Raw genomic sequence first — 16,061 nt, 5'->3', positions numbered from 1 at the left:
CGCCCACCCATCACTTCATTTTCCTGCATTGTTACTTGGTTAATTATTGGTTCACCAGTTGCTGTTCCTCTTTCCTGCTAATTAGCATGGTTTCTTCTTGTTCCTGCTGATTAGCAATGTTTCATTCATGTTGCGTTCTGTTTAGCATGGTTTCTTCATGTTGCATGCTGGTTAACATGGTTTCTTCATGCTGCATGCCGGGTGGCATGGTTTATTCATGTTTCATGCTGGTTCGCTTGATTTCTTCAAGTTGCATGCTGGTTTGCATGGTTTCTCCATGTTGCATGCTGGTTTGTATGGCTTCTCCATGTTGCATGCTGGTTTGCATGGCTTCTCCATGGTGCATGCTGGTTTGCATGGCTTCTCCATGGTGCATGCTGGTTTGCATGGCTTCTCCATGTTGCATGCTGGTTATCATGGTTTCTCCATGTTGCATGCTGGTCAGCATGGTTTTTCAATTCGATGTGAGCTGGTGTGAATCTCACCACTATCTGTGTATTTCCTTCTCTTGAAGTATGTCTGTCTCCTCGGGCACAGTTTCTAGACTGAGTCTGGTAGGAGGGGTATAGAGGGAGGAGCCAGCCCACACTATTAAACTGTTAAAGTGCCCATGGCTCCCAAGGGACCCATCTATACCCCATGGTACTAAATGGAACCCCAGCATCCTCTGCGGACTACGAGAAAAGGATTTACCGGTAGGTAACTAAAATCCCATTTTCTCTTCCAAATATTTGTCTCTTCAGTTCACTATATTACAAATTGTTTAAATCCTCATAAATCACAATTAAATGTTTATTCTTACATTTCCTGTAATTGCGAAATAGTATTGCATTTGGCAGATTATATGTCATATGGTTTTATTGCTTTCATGCTCTGGTCCAAGTAGGAACACATGGCCTATTTCAGATTTGTATGCAAACCTGATGGTTTACATACAAATCTGATGCCAAGGACATAGCTACCATAGGTGCAGGCAGTGCAGCTGCTATGGGGCCCGGAGCTGAGAGGGGCTCATCTTCCCTGTCAAAGTTACATGTGCTACTGTATATACATTTTTCATTGGGTGGTACATAGGGGTCCTTTCAAACTTTATTTTTACTTGGGGCCTGCAGTATATCTAGGTATGCCCCTGGACCTGCTCATTGTAGTGTGGTATAAAATGGACTGGAGGGCATTTCAATGTTATATAATATGAACCGGGGCACTGTAATGAGGCACAATATGAACGAGGAGCACTATATATCATAATGTGAATTGGGGGTACTGTGTGGCATAATGTGTACTGGCAGCTCTGAAATGTGACATACTGTAGGGTGAACTTAATCACTACTACTTTCTTCATAAAAGAAACTAGGGCACTACTATGGGGCATAACATTAAATAGGGATCTGCTATGGTTCAGAAAATGAACTACAGTACTGTAGAACACTACTATAGGGCATAAAATGAACAACTGCTGCAGAGAAGTGTCTCTCTAGAAACATTGGGACGGGGGCCCCTTCAAAATGTTGCTATAGGGCCCACAAAGTTCTGGCTACGCCCCTGTCTGATGCTTAGGGGTCTGAGCAGGTCAAGACCTGTTCTGCGAGGTGCAGAATGGGTCTTGCGATATATATATAGTTGAATTCCGATGGAAAACAACAATTCAAGATTCCGATATGCTTCCCTATGTAGCAAAGTTTTGTCTCTATCTCCACCTCATTAAATGGAATATGATCAATCATTTTATACTTTTAACTATCCAGAGTGTGCCGGCACTCCTTAAAATATTTTGCAACGGGTTGGTATTTACTTTTCCCTTCAATGACCAGTCTTATAGATTATCTTTAAACATCCATGGGGCTTTTTCTACATAAAGTAGCCCACATTTTATGTAATAAATAACAAATGTAAAAGTGCTCGTTAACGCATAACGAATTTGATATTTCATGCACGATCTCGTATGATGGAAAATGTTGCCAGTGTAAGGGGTGGATTTAGGGGAGAGGGTGCCTCTAAGCACAACAATAATGGCTAACCCCCGCCTCACTAATTTTAATATTTTTATTGATTGGTTAAAGGCCCTCATTTGATCATAGCCAATTTAATAGAATAGTAACAAATTATTATACATATTTACTATGTAGGACAGCTTACAGGGGCAGTATGTGTATGTCCTAGCGGCGATGCTTTTATATTTCTGGAGTAACTCCCGGCCAGCGCAGCTCCTGCGGCTGGCCGGGAGTTGTTCGTCGACGCCTGCATTGGCCGGACCATTCCCCCTAAATGGCGGCTTGACACCGCCGACCAGCCCTGTCCAACCCAGTGACCGCCTCTGTGTCAGAGGTGAATGCAAGGCAACGACGACTGCCATGCGCCGGCGTATGCGCAGTTCCAACCCGATCGCTGCGCTGCGACAAACTGCAGCGAGCGATCAGGTCTGAATGACCCCCATTGGCTGTATGTTTGGGGTCGTTGTCCTGCTGCAGAATAAATTTGGAGCCAATCAGACACCTCCCTGACAGTATTGCATGATGGATAAAAATACAGTAGTATAACTGTCTATATTTTTCAGAATATCTTGATAAAAGGGACGCTGATTCCTGAAACATTGACTAACAACTTGACTTTGTCTTCTATGATTGTCTAATCACTCAGACTCTGAGTACCATCCGATTGCTGCTATCTTTTGTATTATATGGCTTCCACTTTGAGTAAAATAAACATGATTTGACTTTGCTATAAAGACCGTGGTGAGTGCCTTTTCCGGAATATTTAAATATATACTGGCTGGAGTACCCGGCGTTGCCCGGGATTTTAAGAATGTCTGTTTCCAAAAATAAATGTAAATATTAAACACACAGTATAAATAACATTGTAGATAGCTGAATAACCGTGCTTCGTTACGGGATGAATATGGGAAATTAGAATGATAGTGTTCATTAATTTACATTGGTTGGAGATCTAGTATATAGGCATATCTTGCTTCCGCGATGCACTTTGTGTATTGGCCGGACCTCTTTTTGGTCCCCCAAGTGACCCTGCTCTTCCCACTAGACAACTCTCAGTCTGTGGCTTCCTGCTGCCTCCATTCCCCTCCTCACATCATGTTAGTGCCCCAGTGAAATTATCAATTTATTTACAGTTTCTTATATAGTGCAGCACATTATGTATCTCCTGATATACTCTGTGCTGCTGGGGGACTGTGCTACTTTCACTATATAACTCTCAGTGTGTGGGTTTGTGCTACCTGAATTCCCCTCCTCACATCATGTCACTGGTCCTGTCACATGCAGCCCTGTGATCACTGACATATCATGCATGTCCTGATATAGTGTGTGCTGCTGGCCCACCCCTTGGGGTGCTAGGGGTGTCTTACCGCCACAGTGTTTTGTTCCCAGAGTGTAATATATATATATATATATATATATATATATATATATATATATATATATGTGTAGCAAGTTTGGTGTAAATTACTCCAGGCTTTCCAGAGTTTTGTGTCTGCTGAAAAACTCTGTGCTGCAGCCTCTAGGCAGTGGTGCAAGTAGAACTTTTTTCTTAGTGGTACTGAAATGGGCGTGGTCACGTGTCAGGAGGTGGCATGCTCACACAAAACTAGGCGAGTGGCTACATGACAATAGGAGAATGACCACATTATGCCACACACCGTAATGCCCATTACACATTATGCTACACACCATAATGCGTATTACACATTATGCCACACACCGTAATGCTTATTACACATTATGCCACACACCGTAATGGCCATTACACATTATGCCAGACACCGTAACACCCATTACACATGCCACACACCATAATGCCCATTACACATTATGCCACACACCGTAATGCCTATTACATATTATGCCACACACAGTTATGCCACTGACACCATTTTACAAAAATGCCCCTTATAAATTATGCCCCTGGGGTTGGCTGGTGGTTCTTAATGGTACTCTGTACCACCCCATATCACCCTACTTTCAGCACTGTCCCTAGGGGTGCTAGTGGTGTCTTAGCCCCACAATGTTTGTTCCCAGCTTGTAAGTCATATGTGTACCAAGTTTGTTGTAAATTGGTCCAGGCATTCGTGAGTTAGGCTGTATTCTGAAATACTCTGTGCTGCTGTTTCACCCCTAGGGGTGCTAGGGGTGTATTACCCCCACAGTGTTTGTTACCAGATTGTAAATCAGATGTGTACCAAGTTTGGTTTAAATTGCTCCAGGCCTTCCACAGTTATGCTGTCTGCTGACATACTCTGTGCTGCTGTCCCACCCCTAGGAGTGCTAGGCGTGTCTGACCTACACAGTGTTTGTTTCCAGAGTGTAAGTCATATGTGTACCAAGTTTTTTGTAAATTGCTGCAGGCATTCCAGAGCTATCCTGTCTGCTGAAATACTCTGTGCTGCTGCCTCACCCCTAGGGGTGCTAGGGGTGTCTTACCCCCACGGTGTTTGTTCCCAGATTGTAAGGCATATGTGTACCAATTTTTGAGTACATTGCTCCAGCAGATCCGGAGTTATGCTGTCTCCTGATATACTCTGTGCTGCTGTCTGCCCCCCTGGGGGTGCTAGGGATTTCTAATTGTTTTAGTTGCCTCAGCTGTGTTTTAATACGCTCGTATGTAAAATGTCATGATCTTCACTTGTAAACTGTGGAATTGTATAGAAAGACAGAAGGACAAATTTTTGCTTTTATATAGTAGATATACACTAGATAGATAGATAGATAGATAGATAGATAGATAGATAGATAGATAGATAGATAGATAGATAGATAGATAGATAGATAGATAGATAGATAGATATATGATAGTATACATGTATGTGTAAATATATATATATATATATTATCTCCTATATATTAGCCCTGTGACTCTGTGGCTGCACTTCTAACGCTGGGTGGAGTCACAGACCCTGCCCTATCTGTGTCAGCACACCACATGACACACTATACACCACATGACACACTATAGGAGAAGGGACCACCAGGAGACACTCCATTCTAACTGACGGCCCACACTGGCAGGTAAGCAAACAGACACCCACACACCCTCACCACCCACCACCACCTACTACACCCACCTTACCCACCACATACCCGCTACCAAGACAGCCGCTAGCCCCCCCCCTACCATCTCACTCCACGACCACACTGCACAGCAGCCTCCTTCACATCCACCCCCCTTCAGCAGCCAAGCAAGTGGACAAAGTTCACAACACCTCCTGCCTGCCCAGCCGCGGACAGCCGCCGCTGGGCGCCAAGCCACCATTCACTGGCTGTATTCCACTGCCCAGCCGCGGACTGCACAGCAGCCGCCACTGGGCGCCAAGCCGCAGCCGCTTCCCGCCCGCCCGCTCCCATACCTGCGCTCCCCACTCCCCGGACGCCGCTTCCCCCCTCCCGCGGTTAGCTTCTGCTAGCCGCTACCCGCCAGAGCTCCGGAGCCGCGAACGGCGGCTTTGTATATGCAGAGGGGGGAGAGGTGAAAGGCTGACCGCAGAGAGCTCTCACGGCAGCCGCGGTCCGTCTCTGAGAAGGGACATCGCGGGGAGAGGGGGGGGGATGAGTAATGCCCACAGGGAAGCCCCATAACTAAGCTGCGTTTAACGCAGCAAACAGCTCAGGCTATTAAGCCTGTGAGGGGGTCAGTGCTTTTCAGGACTGCTGAGCACTGTAAGGCTATGTTACCTGTAAAGATGTGTGTGTATATATATATATATATATATATATATATATATAGGGGTATATGTGTATATCTATATGGATGTGTGTATATTTATATAAAAAAAAATATATATATATCTCCTATGTATTTGCCTTGTGTGTGCCTCGCCCTCTAACGCTGGGCGGAGTTAGAGGCCTGGGTGGAGTTACCAGCTCCTGCCCTGCACAGAACTGAGCAGCAGACACGTCATCCCACCACCATCTCCAACCAGGTACGCAGCACTGCGACCACAGCCAACCCTCCCCACAAGACCAAGGCACACTCTCCCGCCCCCCCCCTGCAGTGTGTACAGCCGCCGGCCTCCCTCTACACGCCGCGGCTACATTCACCCCCGCTAATAGCTCAAACTGCTGCTGTGGCGTGTATACACACTACCGCAGCACGGCCGCACAGCGGACTCCCCCCCCCTGCATAGTCTACACACACGCCGGCCTCCCGCTACACACCCCTCATGCATTCACCCCCGCCAATAGCTCACACTGCTGCCGTGTCGCGGATACACACTACCGCAGCACGGCCGCACAGCGGACTTTCCCCCCCCCCCTGCATAGTCTACACACACGCCGGCCTCCCGCTACACGCCCCTCATACTTTCACCCCCGCTAATAGCTCACACTGCTGCCGTGTCGCGGATACACACTCCCGCCGCACAGCGGACTCTCCCCCCCCACCCCCCTGCACAGTCTGGACAGACGCCGGCCTCCCGCTACACACCCCTCATACATTCACCCCCGCTAATATCTCACACACCTCACCCATGGCCCCCCCACACAGTCCCGCAGCACGGGCACCCACAGCACGGACGCACACACTCCCCAACACCGCCCCACACAGCCTCCTGTCCACAGTGCACCATGGCCACATAGTCCCGCAGCACGGACGCACATATTCCCCAGCACGGTCGACCACAGGCCACCCTCCACACAAACACTGTCTTCCCTCCCTGCACAGTGTGTACAGCCGCTTAACCCCCTCCCCACACCGCGGAAACATTCACCCCCCCCAACATCTGACACACTGCTGCCATACCGCGGCAACACAATCCCGCAGCACTACGCACACACCACACTTGCATACAGACCCCAGCACGCACGCACAGCGGACACTCTCCCCACAAGCCCCACACACACTACCTTCCATCCCTGCACACTGTGTGCCACCGGACCCCCTCCCCACACCGCTAATACATGCACCCCCACCAACATCTGACACACTACAGCCACGGCGCACCCACAGAGTCCCGCAGCACACCCGCACACAGTCCCCAACACCGCCACACACAGACTACTTTCCCCACAAGCCCAACACAAACTGTCTGCCGACCCTGCACACTGTGTTACGCCGTGCCCCGTCCACACACCTAGCCTAGAAACCACCCTCTCCAACATCGCTCACACTACATCCACATACACCTTAACTTTTCTGGAGAGATTACGGGGGCGTAGCCCCTTACGACGGTGTGAAGAGCGCCCGTAGGGCGCGATAAATCACCTAGTATATATATATATATATATACCTTAGATACAGTTCAGTAAGAACTGCACTGGAGGCTTTCAAATGCAGGAAGAACTTGTATTACATGCGGTAAATGTTTCAGAGCAGCCGCCCCGTCATCATCAGTACCATATAATAAAAAAAAAAAAAAAAATATATATATATATATATATATATATATATCTATATATATATATATAATACAGAATTCTCCACAAAAGTGAAGAGGATAGCACTCTCCAGAATTCAAGTTCAACCAGTCAAAATTATAATATTTAATGTAAAGGTCAATCCCACAGTTCCAGAGCGAATTCCGACGTTTCGGTCCACACCAGGACCTTTGTCAAGGAGTATACAACGTAGTCAAATGGGCAACATAACATCTCAGATTAACAATGCAATTCTGTATTGTACTATGGGTCCCACCTCTGAGTGGGTTGGATCTTGATTGGCACCCCAGTTGCTGGCTGAGCTGTGTGAGAGTGCAGGGATTTCTAGTTTATATATATATATATATATATATATATATATATATATTGACCTCTGCTTCCCCTTAAGAATACTGCATTCATCTATGAACCTCTGGGTCTCTACATAGAATGTCCCTCCACCCCTCACCACCTAACTATACTATTATTATTATTATTATTATTATTATTATTAGTAGTAGTAGTAGTAGTATTATTATTAGTAGTAGTAGTAGTAGTAGTATTATTATTAGTAGTAGTAGTAGTAGTAGTAGTAGTAGTAGTAGTAGTAGTATTATTATTATTAGTAGTAGTAGTAGTAGTAGTAGTAGTAGTAGTAGTAGTAGTAGTATATTAACACATACTTTTTGCCTCTAGCTCTGTAGAACAATGCCAGTAAGCATATTAAATGCTGAAAATAGGAACATTTCCTGTGAGACACCAGAGGGAGCCGCGGTACACATCCACATTAACCAGCGTTCTGCCTTGGACTGTCTACTGGATACCATGCGGATGCTCAAGAGCAAAAGAGAATCTGACACAAAGCCGGCCAATCACACTTCATCTGCAGAACGTCTAGGAGTCGGGGTGAGGTGTCTTTAACTGTAAATTTATAGGAATTCCAAGATGTAGATAAAGTGTTTTTTAACGGCCAGTCCCATTCACAGACAGCTACATAATTTCAAATAAATATATAACTTGAGAGAAAGGAACTACTTATGTTCATCCTTCTACATTTTTTGTATGTGCACGTATACATTTACGTATTGGTCACTGATGGCCACAAAAAATAGTTTATATATTAGTTATTGAAATCTTATTGGCAGCACCCAAGACTTTAATCCAGGAAACTAAGGGCCTTAGGGGTACATTTACTAAGCAGTGATAGGAACAGAGAAGTGAGCCAGTGGAGAAATTTTCCCATCAACCAATCAGCAGCTCTGTATCATTTTATAGTATGCAAATTATAGATGTTACTTCAGTGCTGATTGGTTGCCATGGGCACTTCTCCACTGGCTCACTACTCCGCTCTTATCACTGCTTATTCAGGGTCAGTCTGAAATCTAATCTCAATCTTCGCTGTTACATCTCCCCCTCCTCTTTACTGGCTGAGATGAGACTACAGTGCCACTTGAGGCGTGGTTTCAGGTTCAATTTGCAAATTATGAGAAATCTCAGTGCATAAAACAATTATATTGCAGGCAATGACCACATACATTACATAACAAACAGCTACTGTAAGTTGATTGGAGCATCTAAAAGCTATAAGTAGCAGTCATAAATAATGTTTTTAGTTTCTTTATACATAAATTAATATATGTACAGGCTTCCTCTTCCTCTATTGAGCATTATTGTTTTTTTGTATAATATTTGAGTAAAATGTATGATTTCACAATTTGCTACCAACCAGCTGCGGTCATCATTATCAACTATACACTTACACCAGGGCCAGAACTGGATTCAGTAGGAATTACCAGCGCACGGGATCCCACCATTTTTAATTCTGATGCCAGGATCCAGATGATCTGAATCCCAACAGGGGTGATAAGATGGTATTCCCCCCTCTCCCCTAACCCTAACCCTCTGGTCCCGCAGCCTCAATTTAACCTCCCCTTTTAGTGCCTGACCCTAACCATCCCCTCGGAGGTGCCTAAACCCAGAGCCGTCTTAGCAGCAGTGTAGGCCCCTGGACACAGCAATGTACTGGGCCCCCTACCCATGCACCAGCGGTAGGGGTGGGAGGAGCTATCAGCAGCAGCTTTGATGTCCCGTGGGCAGTAGGGGGTGTTCTATCTTCTGCTCAGCATGTAGGACCTGAATCAGTGATTTCTGCTAATTACTCCTTTACTGCACAGATGGGGCTAAACTGTAGAAGGGGCATTGGGCTGAATGAAGGGGCCCTGGTACATGACTTCCAGGATGGTAGGGGGTGTTTAATACGTAGGGGAGGGGTGGCTGGTGGAGTGGGCTTAATATTTATCATTTTCCGGTGGGAGCTTGCTTGACTGCAGATATGTCAAGTTCCTGAAAATATATTTCTTAGCTTTGAATGGGATAAAATACTAGAGAGTCCCACCTTTCAGAAGGTTCTGGGGACACCTTTCAGGAGGTACTGGGGACACCTTTCAGGAGGTACTGGAGACACCTTTCAGGAGGTACTGGAGACACCTATCAGGAGGTACTAGGGACAACTGTCAGGAGGTACTTGGGGATCAGAGTTCAGGAGCCAGAGCAATTTACCAACGAAAATATAAAACTGCATATTAGGCATGTGGAGCTGGAGCAGGGACCAGCTGCTTGAAGGCTGATATCTCTAGTTCTGAGCATAGCAGAAACCAGTGTCCACTAAAAGGGGAGAGTCTCAGCTTTTGGCTTATACCCTTAGAAATACTCAAAGTCAGACAGAACCCAAAATATCTGGCTGGGAAGAGCAATTAACAGGCTTGGATGGGGACCACTGCTTCCAAGTCGGATATTTCCGGTTCCCCAGAGCCGATTTTCAAAAATCTGGTACCCCTGGAAAGAGGGGACCCTCAGCTATCAGCCTAGGGCCCTTATTCTCTTGGGGCCCTTGGGCAAGAGCCCATGAATCAGGGAAATAATATATAGGACGCACTGCCTATTTGAAGTGAATGCCTGCCCAGCTGCCAGTCACCTAAAAAATTAATTAAGTGTCCAGTCAGAAGCCGCAATACCTCCTTCCGCGCCTCCCCCTCCTTACCCTGTCCCTTGGTATGGTCCCATACCGTGGCACCAACGTCGTGACGTCATGACGCTGGACCACCGGCACTTCCCTGTCTCCTGCCTCCGCTGAGGAGCTGTCCAGAAGCTGTGCACAACCTCCCGCTGCCGGCCTGTCCACTGGTGTGTGACACTCGGAGGGAGAAGATTGCAGCAGCCCCCCCCCCCCCCCCGCAGTGCTACACACGAGAGAGACACCCTAGCTGTGGTGACAGTGAGTCCTTCCTGGACAGTCTATGTCTGCTTCACAGTATGTGTGTGTGTGTATACAGTATATGTGATGTGTATGTATGTAGGTATGTGTATGAGTGTGTTTGTGCTCCAGTAACGGACACAGTGCACTTTTGTTGTGTGTTTTCCATCTATGTATTGTAGTGTTTCAGTATATGCACAAATCTAGTGCCTTGTATTTGGTGATGCCTGTATTGGCACATGCAGGTTAGGGATATTTAGGGAGTGGGACGGAGGGGAGGGGGGCCCCAGAGATATCAGTGTAACGGGCCCCTAGATTTCTGTTGCCGGCCCTGCTGCTGCCTAAACCTAAACTCCCTCTCTGTGTCAGTCTCCTGCCCCTTTTCGATTCTAATGGGTGTCGGGATTCCGATGGGTGTCAGTATTTCAACTGCCGGAATCCCAAACAGCCGGCATATTGACTGCATCCCTCAGAGCTAACGCAAGCCAGACCCTCCATGATGCAGAGTTTCAGACTTTTTTGTGGCCATGTTTGTCTTGCTGTAGAGAGTCTAAAGTCTGACTTGAGACGAGACACACGTACCTACTATAAAAATACATGAGACACACAAAAAAATCACGATTTGAGAATCATAGGGGCCTTAGAGAGAGATAAAGTACCAGCCAATCAGCTCCTGTCATTTTTCAAACACAGCCTGTGACATGGCAGTTACACAGAAACATAGAATTTAGTGGCAGATAAGAACCACTTGGCCCATCTACAGTGCACATAGAGTACTTACACACTAGGGTTAATCTTTGTTGGGAGCCAATTACCTACCAGAATAAATTTGGAGTGTGAGAAGAAACTGAAGTACCCAGAGGAAACCCACGCAATCATGGGGAGAGTATACAAACTCCACACAGTTAGAGCCATGGTGGGAATCGAACCCATGCCCTCAGTGCTGTGAGGCAGTAATGCTAATCAGGGGTGTAGGGAGGGTGGTTCCGGCGGAGCATGAGCTCCAGGTGCCAGAAGTGTCAGAAGGCGCTGGCCGGTCCCAGAGTTCAGGAAGAGCAAGGAGGGCAGTGGGTCCCAGAGCTGCAGGGAGCATGAGGAGAGCGGCGGGTCCCATAGCTGCAGGGAGGGTGAGTAGTGGAGCGACCGCCAGCGGGTGACGTGTCCCTGAGCTGTAGGGAGTGTGAGACACTCTGACTCTCTCCTGGCTACCTGGCGCAGTGTGTATATGGGGCTACCTAGCACAAGGTGTATAATGGGATACCTGGTGCAGTGTGTATATGGGGCTACCTAACACAATGTGTATATGGGGCTACCTGGTGTAATGTGTATATGGGGCTACCTGGCGCAGTGTGTATATGGGGCTACCTGGCGCAGTGTGTATATGGGGCTACCTGGAGCAGTGTGTATATGGGGCTACCTGGAGCAGTGTGTATATGGGGCTACCTAGCACAATGTGTATAATGGGCTACCTGGCGCATTGTATATATGGGGCTACCTGGCACAGTGTGTATATGGGGCTACCTGGCACATTGTGTATAATGGGCTACCTGGCATAATGTGTATAATGGGCTACCTGGCATAATGTGTATAATGGGCTACCTGGCGTAATGTGTATAATGGGCTACCTGGTGTAATGTGTATAATGGGCTACCTGCCGCAATGTGTATATGGGGCTACCTGCCGCAATGTGTATATGGGACTACCTGCCGTAATGTGTATAAGGGGCTCTACTGAGGTGTAATGTGTGTAAGAGGCTCTAACTTGGCATAATTCAGGTTGCTGCTGCAGGGAAGGTGATGGAGCTGGGGTCTGAAGAAGGTGAGGGCTGAGGTTGGTGAGGGGGTTGTGGCTGAGGAAGGTGAGGGGGCTGTTATTGAGAAAGTTGAGGGGGCTGGGAGCTGAGGAAGGTGATGGAGCCGGGGGCTGAGGACAGTGATGGGGGCTGTATCTGAGTAAGGTGATGAGTATGTGTTTGGGTATGTCAGGAATCGACTCACCACGGTCACATCTGTCCGCCGGTGCGGACTCCGTCCAGGGTCCCTGTGTTCCACTGTCATCCGCACCTCTGCCATCAGACGTCATCCTGGGCCTGGGAGCGCTCCTGTGACAGCGGGCGTGTAGCACGCCGCGTTCCCGCTAGGCCGCGGCATGGGCGCCGCCATGACAGTCTCCATCGGTCAGAGCACGGCGGCCAATCCGGTGCTTGGCCGCACCTACTTTCCTCACTCCCACCAATGACTGCCATCAGGGGGTATATCAGGAGCTGCAGGATCAGTCTGCAGGCATCCTGAACTTTGTGTCACTCCTGCGACCCATGTGTCTGGATCTGGTACCTGTTCCTCCGTGTTCCTGGTTACCTGCCTATACCTCCGTGTTCCTGGTTACCTACCTGTGACTTTCTGCTCCAGGTATCCTCTACAGCTCCGTGGAACTACAAGCCTCAGCATTACCTGCTTCTGTTTACAGGCTTCACACTAGTCACCAACTCAGTGTGCTTCAGCCTAGCAGTAGAGACTCGCTCCAGGTGCATTCCATCTCCTCACCTGTGATGCAGCTTGCTTGCTGCCTGTGCCTCATCACCTGCACTGTGAACATTGCCAGTCTCCTGCCTCTGCTACCAGGTTTGCCATTTGTTACCATCTCTGCTGGTTCCATGTTTTAAACTGCTCTGGTTCCCATACCAGATTATCTTCTATCAAGTTATCATTCATCAGTTATCATTCATCAGTTATCATTCATCCATTATCATAATCTCTGTTGCCATAGACTTTCAGCTCCCACGCTGTACCATTGACATTGCATTTCTTATTGTTTATTTCTGCTGCCTTTTGTGAACTTTGTGTTAATAAACATCATTGCGCCCATGCGCAGAAACTTAATCCAGCCTCCTCACTTTCTCCCTCCTACCTCCACTGACCCACTAGCGCCCCCTCCGGGGACACAGACAAAACCTAGTCTGACAGTAAGTACAGGATCGATGGACTCGGACGGTGGTCGGAGTGTGGGGTCAGAGGCCTTACAAAATCTGGTCTCCCGTTTGGACGGTCAAGAGGCTGTGCAGCAGCAGATGTTTCAGTTCCTGCAAGGGATGTCCTCCCGGATTGATACACTACAGCAAACCCTGCCTAGTGTACCTACTACTACAGTTCTGGTTACTCCAGCACCAGCAAGTGCTGTGAGTTCTTCCATACCGGCTGCATCAACTCCAGTGTCACGCTTGCACCTGCCCGTGCCTAGCAAGTATGATGGCAGCCCAAAGTCATGTTGCGGGTTTCTTAACCAATGCAAAATCCAGTTCGAATTATTGTCACACAATTTCCCCACGCCAAGATCCAAGGTTGCCTACATTATCTCACTGCTCTCAGGTTCTGCCCTGAGTTGGGTGTCTCCTCTGTGGGAACGTGCTGACCCTCTGATGAACAACTACGCTGAACTCGTGTCAACCTTCAGACGGATCTTTGACGAGCCAGGTCGTGCAACATCAGCCTCTGCAGATCTTATGCAACTTCGTCAAGGTACCCGTAGTATGGGCCAATATGTCATCCAGTTCCAGACGTTAGCCTCAGAGATCCAGTGGAACAATCAAGCCCTGGTAGCAGCCTTCTGGCATGGACTTTCAGATCGGATTAAGGATGAGCTGGCAACCCGCGATCTCCCTGAGCAATTGTCTGATTTAATTTCCCTGTGCATCAAGTTGGACTCTCGCATTCGCGAACGCAACAGTGAACGTGCTCGTAGTGAGCCGCGCAGGTCAAGAATGGTACCTCCTGTACAATTTCAGTCTCCACCTTCTGATGAGCCTATGCAAGTAAATAGGTCCCGCCTAACTCCTGAGGAGAGGTCAAGAAGACTTCGTGAGAGACTGTGTCTTTATTGTGCGGCTGCAGGTCACCATATTAATTCTTGTACAGTGCGTTCGGGAAACGCCAGATCCTGACTTGTAAAGGAGAAGTCAAGTTGGGATCTTCTAGTCAAGCTCCTTCAAATCAAGACCTTATTCTTCCCGTGACTTTAGAAACTTCGGCTGGTCTTCAATCTGCATCTGCGTTAGTGGACTGTGGAGCCGCAGGAAACTTCATCACTCAAGCTGCGGTAAATAAATTTTGTTTGCCAGTCTGTGAACTTTCATACCCAGTCTACATTACCGCTGTGGATGGTAGCCGAATCTCCAAGGGGAATATCTCTCACCAAACTGTACCAGTGGTGTTGGGAGTTGGGTTCCTGCACTCAGAATTAATAAAGTTCTTAGTTATTCCTCAGGCAACCCAAGAGATCGTTCTAGGTATGCCCTGGCTCCAGCTACATAATCCACAGATTGATTGGTCTACATTACAACTTACTTCCTGGGGTTCACATTGCCACCAGTCCTGTTTAGCCCAAGTTTGTCCTATCAAGTCTACCGAAGTCAAAACCCAGTCAAGTCTTCCCGCGGCTTACCAAGATTTCTCTGACGTCTTCAGTGAAAAGGCCGCTGATGTTTTACCGCCCCATAGAGAGTGGGATTGCCCCATTGACCTCATTCCTGGCAAGAAACCACCTAGGGGGCGTACCTATCCGTTGTCCGTTCCTGAAACTGAAGCGATGAGCGACTACATCAGGGAGAACTTACAGAAAGGATTCATCCGTCCCTCATCTTCACCCGCTGGTGCGGGCTTCTTCTTTGTTAAGAAAAAGGATGGAGGATTACGTCCATGTATCGACTACCGGGGTCTCAATGACATTACCATCAAAAATAGCTATCCATTACCACTCATCACCGAATTGTTTGACAGAGTTAAGGGAGCCCGCATCTTCACCAAGTTAGATCTTCGCGGTGCCTACAACCTCATTAGAATCCGGAGTGGTGATGAATGGAAGACAGCTTTTAATACTCGAGATGGTCATTACGAGTACCTGGTAATGCCATTCGGGTTGAGTAATGCCCCAGCAGTGTTCCAGCACTTCGTGAACGAAATCTTCCATGACGTTCTGTACAAATACCTTGTGTTTTATATGGATGATATCCTCATCTTCTCTCAAGATCTCTCCTCTCATCGTCTACAAGTCCGTGAAGTCCTCCGACGTCTTCGTGAGAACCGGCTCTACGGAAAACTATCCAAGTGTACCTTTGAAGTTTCTTCTATACCCTTCCTAGGGTATATAATTTCCGGATCGGATCTCCAGATGGACCCGACAAAGTTGGAAGCCATTGCCAATTGGTCCATTCCAAATTCTCTCAAGTCTATTCAGCGATTCCTGGGATTCGCCAATTACTATAGGAAATTTATTCGAGGATTCTCAACTCTCATCGCTCCTATTACCAACTTAACTCGGAAAGGGGCAGATCATTCCAACTGGTCAGAAGAGGCGTTAGCGGCCTTCCAAAAAATCAAGCTGGCCTTTATGTCTGCTCCAGTTCTGTCTCAACCAGACGTAAACAAGCCGTTCGAGTTGGAGGTGGATGCCTCTAC

General features: G+C 47.5%; 1 protein-coding gene across 1 annotated transcript in view; it reads left to right on the top strand.

Moving 5' to 3' along the window:
• Nucleotides 1-16,061, top strand: part of TMEM176B (transmembrane protein 176B) — a 145,641-nt gene that overhangs the window by 49,660 nt on the left and 79,920 nt on the right. Inside the window, exon 2 of the mRNA XM_063958429.1 lies at nt 8,055-8,264. Coding sequence (XP_063814499.1) covers nt 8,067-8,264 — 198 coding nt within the window. The 5' untranslated portion in view covers nt 8,055-8,066. The remainder of the gene's footprint in view (nt 1-8,054; nt 8,265-16,061) is intronic.

Source organism: Pseudophryne corroboree, chromosome 3, assembly GCF_028390025.1.
Source record: "Pseudophryne corroboree isolate aPseCor3 chromosome 3, aPseCor3.hap2, whole genome shotgun sequence".
In the NCBI taxonomy this organism is placed as follows: domain Eukaryota; kingdom Metazoa; phylum Chordata; class Amphibia; order Anura; family Myobatrachidae; genus Pseudophryne; species Pseudophryne corroboree.
Note: the sequence above shows the minus strand (reverse complement) of the source record. Positions and strands in the feature narration are given on the sequence as shown.